Below are 15,325 nucleotides of genomic sequence, written 5' to 3'. Positions count from 1 at the left end.
GAGGCAGCACAGAACAGTTGGTAATGACCTGATCATAGTGTCAAAAAGTCAAATGTCCAAGCCCTATCATAGACTCCTTCAATAATTTGGGCAAGTAATTTACCCACTCAGCACCCAGGACAGCTCTTTAAGAACCTTAAGTTATAGATGCTAGAGTGCTGGTAAATGATTAATAATCAACTTCCAAAAAGAAAAGAGGTACAGAAAGCACTTATAAATTTAATCCGTATTATTTTCTGTCTTACTTTAAGTCTAGACAATCAACAAAGTAATAAATCAATCCCTAATTTGTAGCACTTGCTGACTTCTGAGGTGTAAATGATCAAAATGAAAATTTAGCATCTCCCTCTGTTTTTGTCTTTCTCTCTTCTTCTGTAAGTCTGTCTCCCTTCCTCCCTTCCTCCCTCCCTGTCCAAATGCAGTCTCTAACATGAAGAAGAGTCACTTATATCAACTAGAATCATATATTTGAACCAAAAGCTAAACAAAGACTTCTCACATGATTGGACAGAGGCTCAAATGGGAGAATACATTTAAAGTGTTTTTGCAAATCTTAAAGCACTATATGAATGTTAGCTATCATGAGTATTATGTTCTATTCACTATCTTGCAACCTCACCAAGAAAAGAATCTTTAATGTGGTTATGTTCTAACCCAGGTTAAAATTACGTCAAAATTATGAAAAGATTCCCCTAAAAATTGGTCACTATTTTTTTTCCTGTTTTTTTCCAGCCACTGACCCCAATTCCCACGTAAGAACAACTCTGAATAGGAATTTTGCCTGCACCTAATATTTAATAAGCTTCCAGGCCACAAATGACCAAAAAGAGTCCACTCCTCCTTTAAAATTTGATGATCTCTAACTATCTCTAGAAAAACTGGCCTCATAACTCCCTGGAAACTCCTTTTCCTTTACAAGACATTTTTCTGTTGAATATTCAAGTTAAAAAGCAAAGCCAACCCATGTTTGAAGGGTAAGAGGAAGAGAGGATGGGTCCACTCAGATAACTAAATCATCCTCCATCTGCTAAAAAATAAAAAAGTATTTCATCTGCAGGTATTTCAGAATGACCAGTTTAGCTCGCAAGTCAGCCAGCCATAAAGCCAACCCTGAGAAGAAGGAAGAACTTTGTTCAAGAAAGCCGGATGATCCTCAGATATAAACAAGAGGCTTTTGTTCTACTTCCACTCATGTTTACCTAAGGAAAGAACTTACCCATGACTCCTGATACAAGCTTAATCCAGCACACTTTTCTTTTAGAAAACATTAGGAAAGAAAAAGATTTTGGAAATCAAGTTATAATCCTCATACTTTACAGACAGGATAAATTAACCTCAGAGATTAAGTGCAGTTGATGACTGAGGCAGCATTTGAACCCAGCTATGGAGTGCCAAAAATTCTTTCCACAGTCAAAACTGAGGTGAGACAATAAGCCAGGATGTATAGTCAGCCAATAGAGAAGAGGGACTTGTGAATAGCATTTACTCAATATGGTTTTATATAAAATGGGGTTTGATAGAAAAAGATTTCTTTTGGAGAGTGTGGACCAGCCCATCCTCAGTTTTAAAGGTGAACTGTCCATCTTCTCTAGTTACCATTTTGTTACCACCAAACATGCCTCTTTCATCACATTTCTCCAAAGGCATCAGGATGTAACAGCGATTCCTCCTGAGACATGTCACTATAAAGTGTTGTGTTTACACAGCTCAATACAATAAGATAGTGTGTGTAGGACACCTCAGTTATTCCTGCTATCTACATTTCATCTGCCACATTAGCAGACTTTGATCCCTACCCACTCATGCAGAGTGCCACATCTGCTGCCTTGTTTAGAAGGGGGAGGGAAGGAAGGAATAACTTTCAGACAGCTGGAAGGTGCAAAAATTCAATGAAATGAAACCCAACTGTTTAAGAAGAGAACAAAAAAATCATGAATGGCAAAAGCCCAGAGGAAGCATATATTCCATCAGATTATTTCCTTCTTTTTATGCCAAAGAATCCATCTTAGACAGTTCCAGCCTCTACCAGTTCTTACTACAAGGGCCGCTTAGGAGCAGCTTGAAATTGCTGGCAGACTATACTGCAGTGCATTTTTAAGAGAACATTTTTCATTTAAATTGATTCTCCTTCTTTCCTTCCCTGCAATTGCATCCAGAGAAAGTTCATTCTTTCTGCTTTCTTCAGCCATACTGTACATAACCAAAATTAAACAAAGAGAATATTCTCTGCTCAAGTATGTGGCACAAGATCTCTCAGTTCCTGTGTGCTACTCCTCCCCCAACATCTGTAGCACTGTTCTCAAGTTGGTGAAGTACACATGCAGGAGCAAAAATTGGTTAGCCAGAGACCTCCTACTTACCATTTACACAGATTTCAAATGGTCTGCAAAGGTCATCCTCAAACAAACAGCCTGTTGGGAAGAAGAAAAATAAAGATAGCTTAGTACTAGGAAAAGGATTGTCAAGGAAGAGTTCTCTGAGTATTAATATTGCAATGTGAGACAGATGTTTGGCTTCCCTTAAGTGTGATAAATAACAGGGAGAAAATATTAAACACCCTCCTTTGTTTAATTCTTTTCAGCCTAATGTCTAGTTTTCTCTCTATAAACTGAGGGAACATGTTGACTTCAAATCTGTGTTTGAAAAGACCATTTCTACCAACATCGTCACATCACCAGAGAATTCATACCAATTTTCCTAATCCAAAATTTCCCTTTAATCAATGCAGAAAAAGGGACAAAGTTGATCATTTAGTGTTCAGGAGTCAGCAAGCATACATTAAACACCTACAAAGTACTCGGCACTGTGCAATAGTATAGGGAGACAGAAAAAAGCAAGTTACAGACCCTGCTTTTAAGAAACTCACAATCTACTGAGAGAGACAATACGCAAAAAAATTATATACAAACAAGATATACCAAATAAGTTGGAGATATTTTTAGAGGGGAATCAATAAGGTTGAAGAAGACTAGAAAAAAATTTTTTTTGTAAAATGCAGGATTTTAACAAGGAAACCAGGAGATGGATATAAGGAAGGAGAAAATTCCAAATCCTCTGTATAGCCATTGAAAATACAGTCAAGAGATAAAGTTTCTTGTGCAAGCAACAAACAGGAAGGAAGGCAGCATGAGTGGATTGCAAAGCATATGGTGGAGGTAGAGATGGCATTTAAAAGACTGAAAAGGTAGTAAGGATCCAGATTCATTCAAAGGGCTCTGAATACCAAGCAGATGATTTTATTTTTGATCATAAAGGGGGCAGGAATAGAGTATCTAACCAACTTTGAACCATGGACCTCTTTGATGACATATAGATCACCTCAGAATAATAGTTTATTTTTATTAAACTTTTTATTTTTCAAAACATATGCATGGACAATTCTTTAACATTAACCCTTGCAAAACCTTGTGTTCCAATTTTATCTCCCTTCCCCATGCCCTCCCCTAGATAGCAGGTAGTCCAATATATGTTAAACATAGTAGAAACATATGTTAAATCCAATATATGCATACATTTTATACAATTACTGTGCTGCACAAGAAAAATCACATCAAACCAGTTTTTAAAAAAAAAAAGCAGATTAAAATGCACGCAAGCAAAAACAAAAAGAGTGAAAATGCTATGTTGTGAACCACATTCAGTTTCCACAATCCTCTCTCTGGGTGTAGATGGCTCTTTTCATCACTGAACAATTGGAACTGGTTTGAATTATCTCATTGTAAGAGAGCCACGTCCATCAGAATTGATCATCGCGTAATCTTGTTGCTGTATTAATGACCTCCTGGTTCTGCTTATTTCACTTAACATCAATTCATTTAAATCTCTCCAAGCCTCTCTGAAATCATCCTGCTGGTCATTTCTTATAAAACAATAATATTCCATAACATTCATATACCACAATTTATTCAGCCATTCTCCAATTGGTGGGCATCCATTCAGTTTCCAGTTATTAGCCACTTCAAACAGGGCTGCCACAAACATTTTTGCACATATTGGTCCCTTTCCCTCCTTTAAGATCTCTTTGCAATATAAGCCCAGTAGAAAAACTGTTGGGTCAAAGGGTATGCACACAGTTTGATAACTTTCTGAGCCTAGTTCCAAATTGCTCTCCAGAATGGTTGGATCCCTTCACAATTCCACCAACAATGTATCAGTGTTCCAGTTTTCCCACATCCCCTCCAATATTTGTCATTATCTTTTCCTGTCATCTTAGTATTTGTCTTAATTTGCATTTCTCTGATCAATCGTGATTTGGAGCACTTTTTTATGACTAAAAATAGTTTCAATTTCTTCATCTGAAAATTATCTGCTCACATCTTTTGCCTATTTATCAATGGGAGAATGGCTTGAACTCTTATAAATTTGAGTCAATTCTCTATATATTTTAGAAATGAGGCCTTTATCAGAACCTTTAGATGTAAAAATGTTTCCCAGTTTATTGCTTCCCTTCTAATCTTATCTGCATTAGTTTTGTTTGTACAAAAACTTTTTAACTGAATATAATCAAAATTATCTATTTTATGATTAGTAATGGTCTCTAGCTCTTCTTTGATCACAAATTCCTTCCTTCTCTATAGATCTAAGAGATAAATTATCCTATGTTCTCCTAATTTGTTTATAATATCATTCTTTATGTCTAGATCAATACCCAGTTTGTCCTTACCTTGGTATACAGTATTAGTGTGGGTCAATGCCTAGTTTCTACCATACTAGTTTCCTATTTTCCCAGAAGTTTTTGTCAAATAGTGTATTCTTATCCCAAAAGCTGGGGTCTTTGGGTTTGTCAAACATTAGTTATGATAGTCATTGATTATTTTGTCCTGTGAACCTAACCTATTCCACTGATCAACTACTCTATTTCTTAGCCAGTACTTGATGACCACTGCTTTGTAATTTAGTTTTAGATCTGGTACAGCTAGGCCATCTTTTTTTGCTTTTTTTTCCCATTAATTTCCTTGAAATTCTTGACCTTTTGTTCTTCCATGTGAATTTTGTTGTTGTTTTTTTCTAGGTCAGTAAAATAATTTCTTGGGAGTTTGACTGTCATAACACTAAATAAATAGATTAGTTTAGGTAGTATTGTCATCTGTTATTTTCACTCAACCTATCCAATAGCACTTGATATTTTTCCAATTGTTTAGATCTGACTTTATTTGTGTGGAAATGTTTTGTAGTTTTGCTCATATACTTCCTGATTTTCCCTTGGCAGATAGATTCCCAAATATTTTATATTATCAACAGTTATTTTAAATTGAATTTCTCTTTGTATCTCTTGCTGTTGGATTTTGTTAGCAATGTATAAAATGCTGATGATTTATGTGGATTTATATTGTATCTTGCAACTTTGCTAATGTTGTGGATTATTTCTAATAGCTTTTTAGTTGATTCTCTAGGGTTCTCTATGTATACTATCATATCATCTGCAAAGAGTAATAATTTGGTTTCCTCATTACCTACTCTAATTCCTTTAATCTCTTTCTCTTCTCTTATTGCCAAGCTAGCATTTCTAATACAATATTGAATAGTAATGGTGATAGTGGGCAGTGTTGTTTCACTCCTGATCTTTTTGGAAATGGTTCCAGTTTATCTTCATTATATATGATGCTTACTGATGATTTTAAATAGATGCTACTGACTATTTTAAGGAAAACTCCATTTATTCCTATACTCCCTAGTATTTTTAATAGGAATGGATGTTGGATTTTATTAAATGCTTTTTCTGCATCTATTGAGATGATTATATGGTTTTTGCTAATTTGGTTATTGATATAGTCAATTATGCAGGTAGTTTTTCTAATATTGAGTCAGCCCTGCATTCCTAGTATAAATACTACTTGGTCATGGTATATTATCATAGGGATGACTTTCTGTAATCTCTTTGCTAATATTTTATTTAAGATTTTTGCATTGATACAGAATAATATTTTAAAAGCATAAATAAAACAAAAGGATAAATAAATTTCAGAGAATTGCAAAAGAAATCAATTACATTAAAATAATTACCAATTTTTTTTAAAAATAAGTTCACAAATTGGTCTAACTAGTCTACAGAACAATTTGTAATAACACCTAAAAAGCTATAAAACAATGATCAAAAAACATCATTACTAGGTCTATATCTTAATGATTTAAAAGAAAAGTACCTATATGTACAAAAATATTTAGAGCAGCTCTTTTTATGTTGGCAAAACATTGAAAATTGATGAGACACCCATCAATTGGGGAATGGTTGAACAAGTTGTGGTATATGACTGTCATGGAACACTACTGTACTATAAGAAATATGCTAGAAGGGAATGTTTCATTTATTGTATCTGTATGTTCAGAGGCTAGAACAGTGCCTGGAACATAGAAACTTCTAAATAAATGTTTGCTAGCTGACTGATTGATTTAGCCTATTATATATACATGTAATAATATATAATAATAATATATGGTAATATATGTGGTAAAATCCCCAAGATTATTTTGTAGAAAAGGCATTCCTCTTTAATCATGATCTACACAGGAGGATAGATTTAAAATTGAATCCCTGAATCCATCTACTGGCCTCATTTTTACAGATGAAGAAATCAATAGCAAAATGCTGATTAAACTAAGTTACACATTACAATTAATGCTCTGATTCTAAACTTGAAATAACCCTATTTATTATCCATAGATTTCCTATTCTGGGGAAACTAAGGTAGATAGCAAACCAGAAAGATCCCCCATATACCCTGGGATTAAAAAATAACTACAATATTTCAAGTTATTTATTATTAAAGTTGCAAATGTTATGCATATTTTACCCAACCAGTCAATATGCTAATTTCACCACTAATTGATGTGTGTTGTTATTTGTTCTAACATGAAGGAGGACCATATTTCATTTTAAATATCAACCACCTACTAATAGTAATTATGACCATAAATCATCAGGAGAAAGGAAGCGACATTTTGTCTACCAGACACTTAGCTCAACCTGTGAACTGCAATGCCTTAGATACTTTTCGTTTTCCAAATCAGCAGTGGCTGTCACATCCCAGCCTTGGCATATGTCAGAGAGTATGTCAAAAGAACCCGAGAACTAGTGGGCTAAATGATTCCAAATACTTTCTCTCTAAAGCAGCAAAAACCTTCCTACAAGTGTCCTAATTTCAGCTATTAGGTCTGTGAGACATGGGGTTAAGAAGTCTTAATTAGATATTAAAATTATCAGACATTTTACATTTCAAATAAATAGCCAAAAAAACCACAACCCAATTTTCATTGCACACATACATACAATTTCATAATACATATACATACAATTTCAGTGCACATTACACAATCATAAATATACCTATCCTTAACTGGAAATTTACTTTCATAGTGTAAGTCTGAACACCAAAGGACAAAGCAAACCAAGTTAACAAACTGTCTCTCCCTTATACATGAGATCCATACATCAAATAAACATTTGGAAATGAGTAAAAACATCTCCAAATATCATGACCTCTCAAGCAAAAACCAAGAGGATGAAGAGCAGATGGCACCAGTCCCCATCTTACTAATCAACCATCAACTATTGAGAACCTCTGCTCAAGATTCTTCATCTTGTGCTAAATGTCTCAAAGATACATAACAAAGCCCTCTCTCAAAGAGCTTATGATCTAAATGAAAAAGCAGGCAGGGGACAAAGTCAAGATGGCAGAGAGTAGATAGGTATTTGTCTGAGCTCCTCCCGGCTCCCTCAGATCAACACCAATCAATTCTCTGAACTAGTTTTGGAATGACAGAACCCACAAATATTTGGAGCGTAAAAATTTCCAGCAGAAGATATTTGGGAAAAACTTCAGGAAAGATCTGTTTCAATCGGGCATTGGGGAGAGGAGGTTATTGTAATCCAGCCCAGGTGCAGCACAGCACAATATAGTGCAGAGAAATCCAGGATGGAGAAGCTTCCACACTGGGGGAATCTAGTGGGAGGCTTGTAGCCAAAAACAGCAGTGTTGCTACTCCATCCTAGTTCAGAAGCCAGTGGATTAGCAGACTAGCTATGAGATCTCCAATGCAATTACAGACGCAAATAATGAGCCCCAGCATAAGACAGGAGTTGGCCATGCCCAGCCAGCCTAGGAAGGAAGCCCAAGACAGTATGAAGCTACTGTGCCTATAAAGGAAGCTTGGGACAATCTCCCCTTTGCCCTACGAGAAGACCTCAACCTTTAAAAATGAGAAAAAAGCAAACAAAACTCTGGTCATAGATAGATTTTATGGTGACAAAGAAAACCAGACCTCAAACCCTGAGGATGCTAAATGAAAAAACAGTACATACCATACATATGGTTAACAAGCAATATGAGGCAGAAATTTTTCAGCATCCATTCTGTGGCACACAAATAAATGCTATAAGAATTCAAAGGAAAAATATATCACTGAGTGCTCAAAGAGTGGCAGATTTCTTTAAGGATATGAGATTAGAGCCAAGTCAGGAAGGAAGGGCAGATCTTGGTTTGGTCTTCACTCTACTGGGATGTTATAACCAGCAAAACCCTTAATATACATCAGTGGTTCTCAAAGTTTTTGTTCTCAATACTTCTTCATATTCTTAAGAATTTTTGAGAATCCTCCAATGAATTTTTGTTTATGTTAAACATCTATCAATATCTGCCATTTTCACAATTTAAATATTTTAGTATTATTTTTAGTATTATCATTTCATATTATTATGAAAGAAGTTTTTACCTTTTATCTCCCTCAAAGAGTCATAGGAATCCTAAGGAACCACATTTTCATTTGATCAGTAAACATTTATTAAGCACCTACTTATTACATGCAAAGCATTGTACTAAACTTTGAGAACCATTACTGAATATTATCTCATTTGGATCTTCCCACACCTCTGTACATAGTATGTACTATAGATATTTTATCCCAGTTTTACAGATGAGAAAATTCAAACTCTGAAAAGTTGAGTGAGCAAATACTTAGTATTGAGGGCAATATTTCATTATTAGTCAATTTTGACCAGAAATCCAGTGATCCTTCCATTATATCAAGATGTCTCTATTCAAATTGTTTTCATTTATATCAGAGTGAATAGCTTGAGCACTCCAGGTAAATTTGAGGAAAGGTCAGGACATATTTTCAGCGAGGGAAGATCAGGGAAAGCTTCATAAAAGAGGCTGCATCTGAGATGAGCCTTGAAAGGAAAAAAAATGGTATTTTAGCCAGGAGATGTAAAAAGCAGTTGCATCTTCAATGTGAGTAAGAACCTCCCAATATTTATGGAAAGAGAAGAATATAAGAAGAAATCAAGAAAAGGTAGTCATCCAGTTTTGTTGAAATGCAGAGTTTAAGAACTGAGACATTGTAAGATAATTCTGAAAAGAAATACTGGAGTCAAATGGGGTGGGGTTAAATACCAGACTGGAAAATTAATATTTCACTTAGACTATAGGTCATAGGAAGTCGCAGATGATTTTTGAAGAGGACACTGACATGATGAAAGTTATCAACTAAGATAATCTCAACAGATGTGGAAAAAATGGATTGAGGACAGATTGGGAAGCAAAGCAGCCAGGTGAGAAGGCTTTACAATATTCAAGGCATATTAGAAAAACTGATTATAATTTAAGTGAGATCCATGATAAGATGTGATGCAGAGGAAAGGACAAATAAGAGAAATGGTGTGGGAGTAAAATCAAAAAGAATCAGCAAGGGACAGGATAGAGGCTCAGGCAGCCTTTGTGCAAAAGCAGTGGAATGAGGCAAGACACAAATGCTGCCTTATGTTATTTATGCACAGTTTATATTTGTATACTTCTTCCTTTAAGATTTAGCTTTCTGTTTTCTGCTTTTATTCATTTGAACAAGCTGCAAACCTGAGAAGGGGTACACAAAATCAAACTTTAAAATTACTGTAACACACTAAATCAATGATTATTGAACAAGTTAAAAATTCTAAAAGGAAAAAACAGAGTCCTGCATTTGGGGTTCTTTTCTCTCTTTTTTTAATGCTATCAAGAAATACAATGATAAGAAAAAAGTCCCCACAAGTACATTTATAACTTTAAAAGAATACAAAACTAAATTGTTCACCAGTAAATATGATTCATACATTTCTTCTTAGTGTAACAAAAAAGCAAAAAGAAAGAAAATTAGTTGATAAATCCAATTCATTTTTTTCTTTTGATTTTAACTTTATGAGGATAATGAAAAGATATAATTCTGTTACTTGAGAGTGGTTTGTAAGTTTCAAATAACAATGTTTATAGAAGTATAAACAAATATAAATCTTTGCAGCTCTGGCCTACAGCTAATCAAGGGTAAACATAACGATGAAGAGGAGGGCATCCCAAAACCAATATACAAAATCCCAAATTATAAATCATATCAATTAGTTGCTGATTATACACATTGGAAGAAATCCCAGAATGGAAGTGAGAAAACAGAGGTTCTACTTCAGTCTCCATCACTAGTTTGTTGTGTGAGATTAAGTATGTTGCTTAAATTATCAGTTTCATAAGCAAAAAAAAAATTGTGTTACTGCTGGGTATTTGGAAGACTTACTAGGAATTCCAAGAATTATAGAAACAAGTCATTTACTCTCTGTAAGCTTCTGATTCCTCCTCTGTAAAATGGGGGTTAATAACAGTCCCTACATCACAGGATTGTTGTGAGGATAAAATGAGATAATATGTATACAGTGCTTTGCAAATCTTAAAGTACTATATAAATACTGTTATTACTGTTATCTATAGTATACCACAACTGGCCACCCTCTTCAAGCTCTCGCCCATCCTATACTCACATTCTCTCTCCCTCTCTCTCCTCTCCTTATTCCTTTCTCTTTCTTTCTTCTCATTGTTCCCTTCCCTCCTTCTCCCCTCTTTTTCTTCCCCTTCCCCTACTGCTGTTCCTCCCTCCCTTTTTCCCTCTCTCTCCTTTCCTTGTTCCTTTCCCTCCTTCTCTCCCTCCTCTTCTTCCCCTTTCTGGTGTTCCTTCCTCCCTTCCTCCCTATCTCTCCCTCTCCTTTCCCCTTCCCCCATTCTGTCTTGTTTCTCTCCTTCCCTCCCCCTTCCTCTTTCCCTCCCTCCCTCTCTCCCTTTCTCTCTCTCTCTCTCTCTCTCTCTCTCTCTCTCTCTCTCTCTCTCTCTCTCTCTCTCTCTCTCACACACACACACACACACACACACACACACACACACACCTTCTGCCACTATCTCTCAACAATTTTTCATACTTTAAGGTTCATTGCATTTGACTATCTCATTTAATGACAGCTAATAGCTGTCAGATAGTGTACTAAGCATTTTACAATCATTACCTCATTTAATCCTAACAAGCCTAGGAAATAAGTATTTTACCATACCCATTTTGCCAGATAAGGAATCTGAAGCAAATAGAGGTAAAGTGACTTGTGCAGAGTCACATAATTAGTAAGTATATAGGCTTCAGTGGGAAAACATCTTCTGAGTCCTGGCCCAGACCTTTATCCCCGTGCCTAAATACCTCCAAAACTGATCCAATTCTTTGATACTATGGGCTACCAATCTCCAAATCTGTCTGTCTTTTATTTCTTCTCTAATTCTTTTTCTCTCTTGTTTTATTAGGAATTAAGCATTTAGATTACACTCTTTCTCCAACTAAATTCCTTCCTTTAAACCCTCTTTTTTCCTCATAATTTTCTCCTCTCCCATGAACTATCTGCATTCTCTCTATCACCCGTGCCTGAAATCCTCCAAGATTTCAAACTATAACACAAACTATTTTCCTGGATTTCTATTTCTCCCTCTGCCTCATTCCATTTAAATGAGTTAAATAGCCCAACCCCTCTATCTCTACCCTGCTCCTCAGGCAGCATTGCTACCATGGATTCCCTTTTCTCCCTTCACTTCACTATATAATTAATAGTTCAATTATGCACCATCGTCCATTCTTGAATTTCTTTTCCCTTTATCTGGCTTTATTCACTAACTATTTGCAATCTAGATCACGCCCATCACATGCTTCCTCTGCACCTACTGGGCTGATGATTAGCAAAGTTGCACAGGTCACCAAGATCCCCTACAAATTCATGCAATCTAATTACAGCTGAATTCTCACTGTGGAACATCATGAGCCTTTTGTTACTTCCTAATTTGTACTCTTTATCATATCCCACAGAGCAACTGTCCCAAAACTTCTTCCAGATGGCTTCCAAGGACCTTTTTAAACTCTACAGGCAACTTTGCCTCTTACTTACTATGCAAGGCCATGTATCATGAGTTCCTCAGCTCTCAAGACAATATCTCCAAACATTTCTATATCTTACCTCATCGTCCTCCTTTGTTTTAGTCTTTGAGAAAGAAATAGCTCTTTGAAACAAAATTAATCCCTTCAGTTGTGCCTTTGATCTTCATCTCCTACTGCAATGTTGCCATAGAAACAGGGACCACAAAACTGAACATAAGGATCCCTGTGGGCCTGCCCATTGACTTAGAAAACCACCATTAACATTATCTATGTCCTATTACATTTATTTATCTTGTTAAATATTTTCAATTACATTTTAATCTCGTTCAGAGATTAAAGTACACTTGGGTGTACTGCCAACCTCATGCAGCTGACCAATAACTTGACACCCTGTTCCTACTGAATCTTCCAAGAGCGTTCCTCATAAATCATTAATTGTCTTTCTGTCCATCTCTCTCTCCCCCTTTCTCTCCCCCTAGTCTCTGTTGTCTTTTTTCTTATCACCCACAGATTTTACATACATTGCATCCTCAAGCTTCCTCATACTTAAAAAAAATTCCACTTAATGTGCCATTCCCTCAAACTATGTCATCCATATCTCTTCTGCTTTTCATTGCCAAATTTTTAGAATTATTTTACACTTACTGGCTCAGCTTGTTCGCCCTATACTTATTTAACAGTCCCTTAACACCTGATTTCAGATCTCACAACTCTCCTAAAATTACACTGCTAAAAGTGGTGTTTTATCCAATCAACTACAAAGGACCTATGGATGAATATGCTATTCACCTCCAGAGAAAGAACTAATATATGGAACTACTTATCACATAGTTTCATATATACATACACTGGTGTATATATGCATATATGTATACATACACACATACATATATACATGTATGTGATATATTGTATATATGTGTGTATATGTGCACATGTATGTGTGTATATATGGTGTTAGGAGGAAAGAAGAAAGGGAAACAGCTAGGAATTCTAATGTTACAAAAAAATTAATTAAAGAAAACAAAAATAAATGTGATGTTTCTTTCTCAATCATCATTCAACTTGACTGACTTTAGCTTTTCATTCCTCTGACCATCACTTTCTTCCTCTTAGATATGAAAAGGTCCTTTTATGGTTCTTATTACTAGCTGACTATTTTTTTCTCAATAGTACGTTATTTTTCCAATTATACATAATAGTTTTCAATATTCATTTTCAGAAGATTTTGAGTTCCAACTTTTTTCTCCTTCATTTTTTTGCCTCTCTCCTCCCCACAAATAACTTGATATAGGTAATACATATACAATCCTTTTAAGCATATTTCCATATTAGTCATTTTGTGAAAGAAAAATCAGAACAAAATGGGAAAATCATGAGAAAGAAAAAGCAAAAAAAAAAATGCTAAAAAGATGAATATAGTAAGTTTTGATCTGCATTCAGTCTCCATAGTTCTCCTTCTGAATGAGAATGAAACTTTCCATCCCAAGTTCATTGGAATTATTTTTGATCACTGTATTGCTGAGAAGAGCTAAGTATCATCATCATTCATTATATTATCTTACCATTACTGTGTGCAGTGATGCCCTAATTCTGCTCACTTCACTCAATATCAGTTCATATAAGTCTTTTCAGGTTTTTCTGAAATCACTAGCTATTTCTTCTCCCCCTCATATTTCATCACTCACCATCTAAGTACTATTGTCCCCTAAGACAATGCAATAGTGTCCCTCCTTCCCTCCCTCCTTTCTTCCTTCTCTCTCTCTCTTTCTTTCTCTCTCTCTTTCTTTTTCTCTCTCATCTCCCCCCGCTCCAGTCTTCTCCATATTGCTGTAATCTGTTTCCACTGATTCAGTTATAAACTGTAAAAGATAACTCTCAGGTCTATGTAACCAACTCTCAAACCTTGCTTATTTTTACTTTCATGTTGCCAGTTATCTCCTTAACCTCTCCATGTAGAGTTCTACTGACATCTCAAACTTAGCACTTCCTTAACAGAACTCATCATCTTTTCTTAGATCCAAACTTTGGATTTAAACTCTCTCCAACCTTTGCATTTCTATTGAAAATACAATTCTCCCAATCACTCTATTTTGTAATAGTAAAAACAAAATATATTCTTTCAATCACCAGACATTGCCAATTCCTGCTGCTTGTACCTTCACAGCATTCCTTTTATCTTTCCCTTCTCTCACTCAAATGGAAACCATACTAACTCAGATTCATATCACCTCTTACCTAGCCTACTATAACTCCCTCCTAATTGGCTACCCTATATCTAGCCTTTCCTTTCTCCAATCAATTATCTATACAACTGCAAAAGTAATTTAAGGCATGGATATTGCAATATTGATTCCCTTTTCAAAAATCTTCAATGACTCCATATTGCCTCTTGCATAAAACTTATTACTCAGATAGCATGAAAGATCCTGCACAATCTGAGAAAGGGGATAAAGGAAGGAAGGAAAAGAAAAAGGAAGGAAGAAGAGAGAAAGGAAGTAAAGAAGGGAGAGAGAGAGGAAGAAAGAAAGGAAGGGAGAGAGGAAGGAAGGAAGAGAGAGAGACAAAGGAAGGAGGGGAGAGAGAGGAAAAGAAAGAAAAATTCATCTCCAAATTTCAGAATTGTTATTTTCTTTCAAGGTACAATTCAGGTGCCACCTCCTCTGTGAGACCTTCTCTGATTGCTCTAGTTGCCTATATACGTAAATATTGCATCTCTCCAATGGAATATAAGTTTTTTTTTTAATTACAGTAACTATTTTGGTGGGGATGAGGATATTTATTTATATCTCTGTAATCTAATGCCTATGTAGGAGATGCTTAATAAATGTTTGTTGAATTGACTTTTAAATAAATGAATTCATAATTTGAAATCAAAATTCATGCATCCATCCTAAAATCAGACTAGTGATTTCTTTTGGCAAGGCAAGGAGGCGGGGGAAGGAAAACTCTTTGTATTATCATCCTCCCCAAGAATGACAATGACAAAAACAAAATCCCACTTCTTAAAACTCTATCATTCCAGGACCCGCTGCTGGCTAAGGAGCTCAGATGTGGCAGAAATCCAATGCCATACAAAAAGTAGGGCACAGTTGGGGATAAATGGCCTGTGGAGTTTGAAGAA

At 35.5% G+C, this 15,325-nt stretch overlaps 1 protein-coding gene across 1 annotated transcript in view; it reads right to left on the bottom strand.

Moving 5' to 3' along the window:
- PTPRN2 (protein tyrosine phosphatase receptor type N2) overlaps window positions 1-15,325 on the bottom strand; it is a 1,504,085-nt gene that overhangs the window by 1,328,878 nt on the left and 159,882 nt on the right. Inside the window, exon 2 of the mRNA XM_051961686.1 lies at window positions 2,361-2,411. Within this exon, the coding sequence (XP_051817646.1) occupies window positions 2,361-2,411 (51 nt within the window). The remainder of the gene's footprint in view (window positions 1-2,360; window positions 2,412-15,325) is intronic.

Source organism: Antechinus flavipes, chromosome 5 (assembly GCF_016432865.1).
Source record: "Antechinus flavipes isolate AdamAnt ecotype Samford, QLD, Australia chromosome 5, AdamAnt_v2, whole genome shotgun sequence".
Classification (NCBI taxonomy): domain Eukaryota; kingdom Metazoa; phylum Chordata; class Mammalia; order Dasyuromorphia; family Dasyuridae; genus Antechinus; species Antechinus flavipes.
The sequence above is the reverse complement of the archived record's forward strand: the minus strand, read 5'-3'. Positions and strand labels throughout refer to the sequence as shown.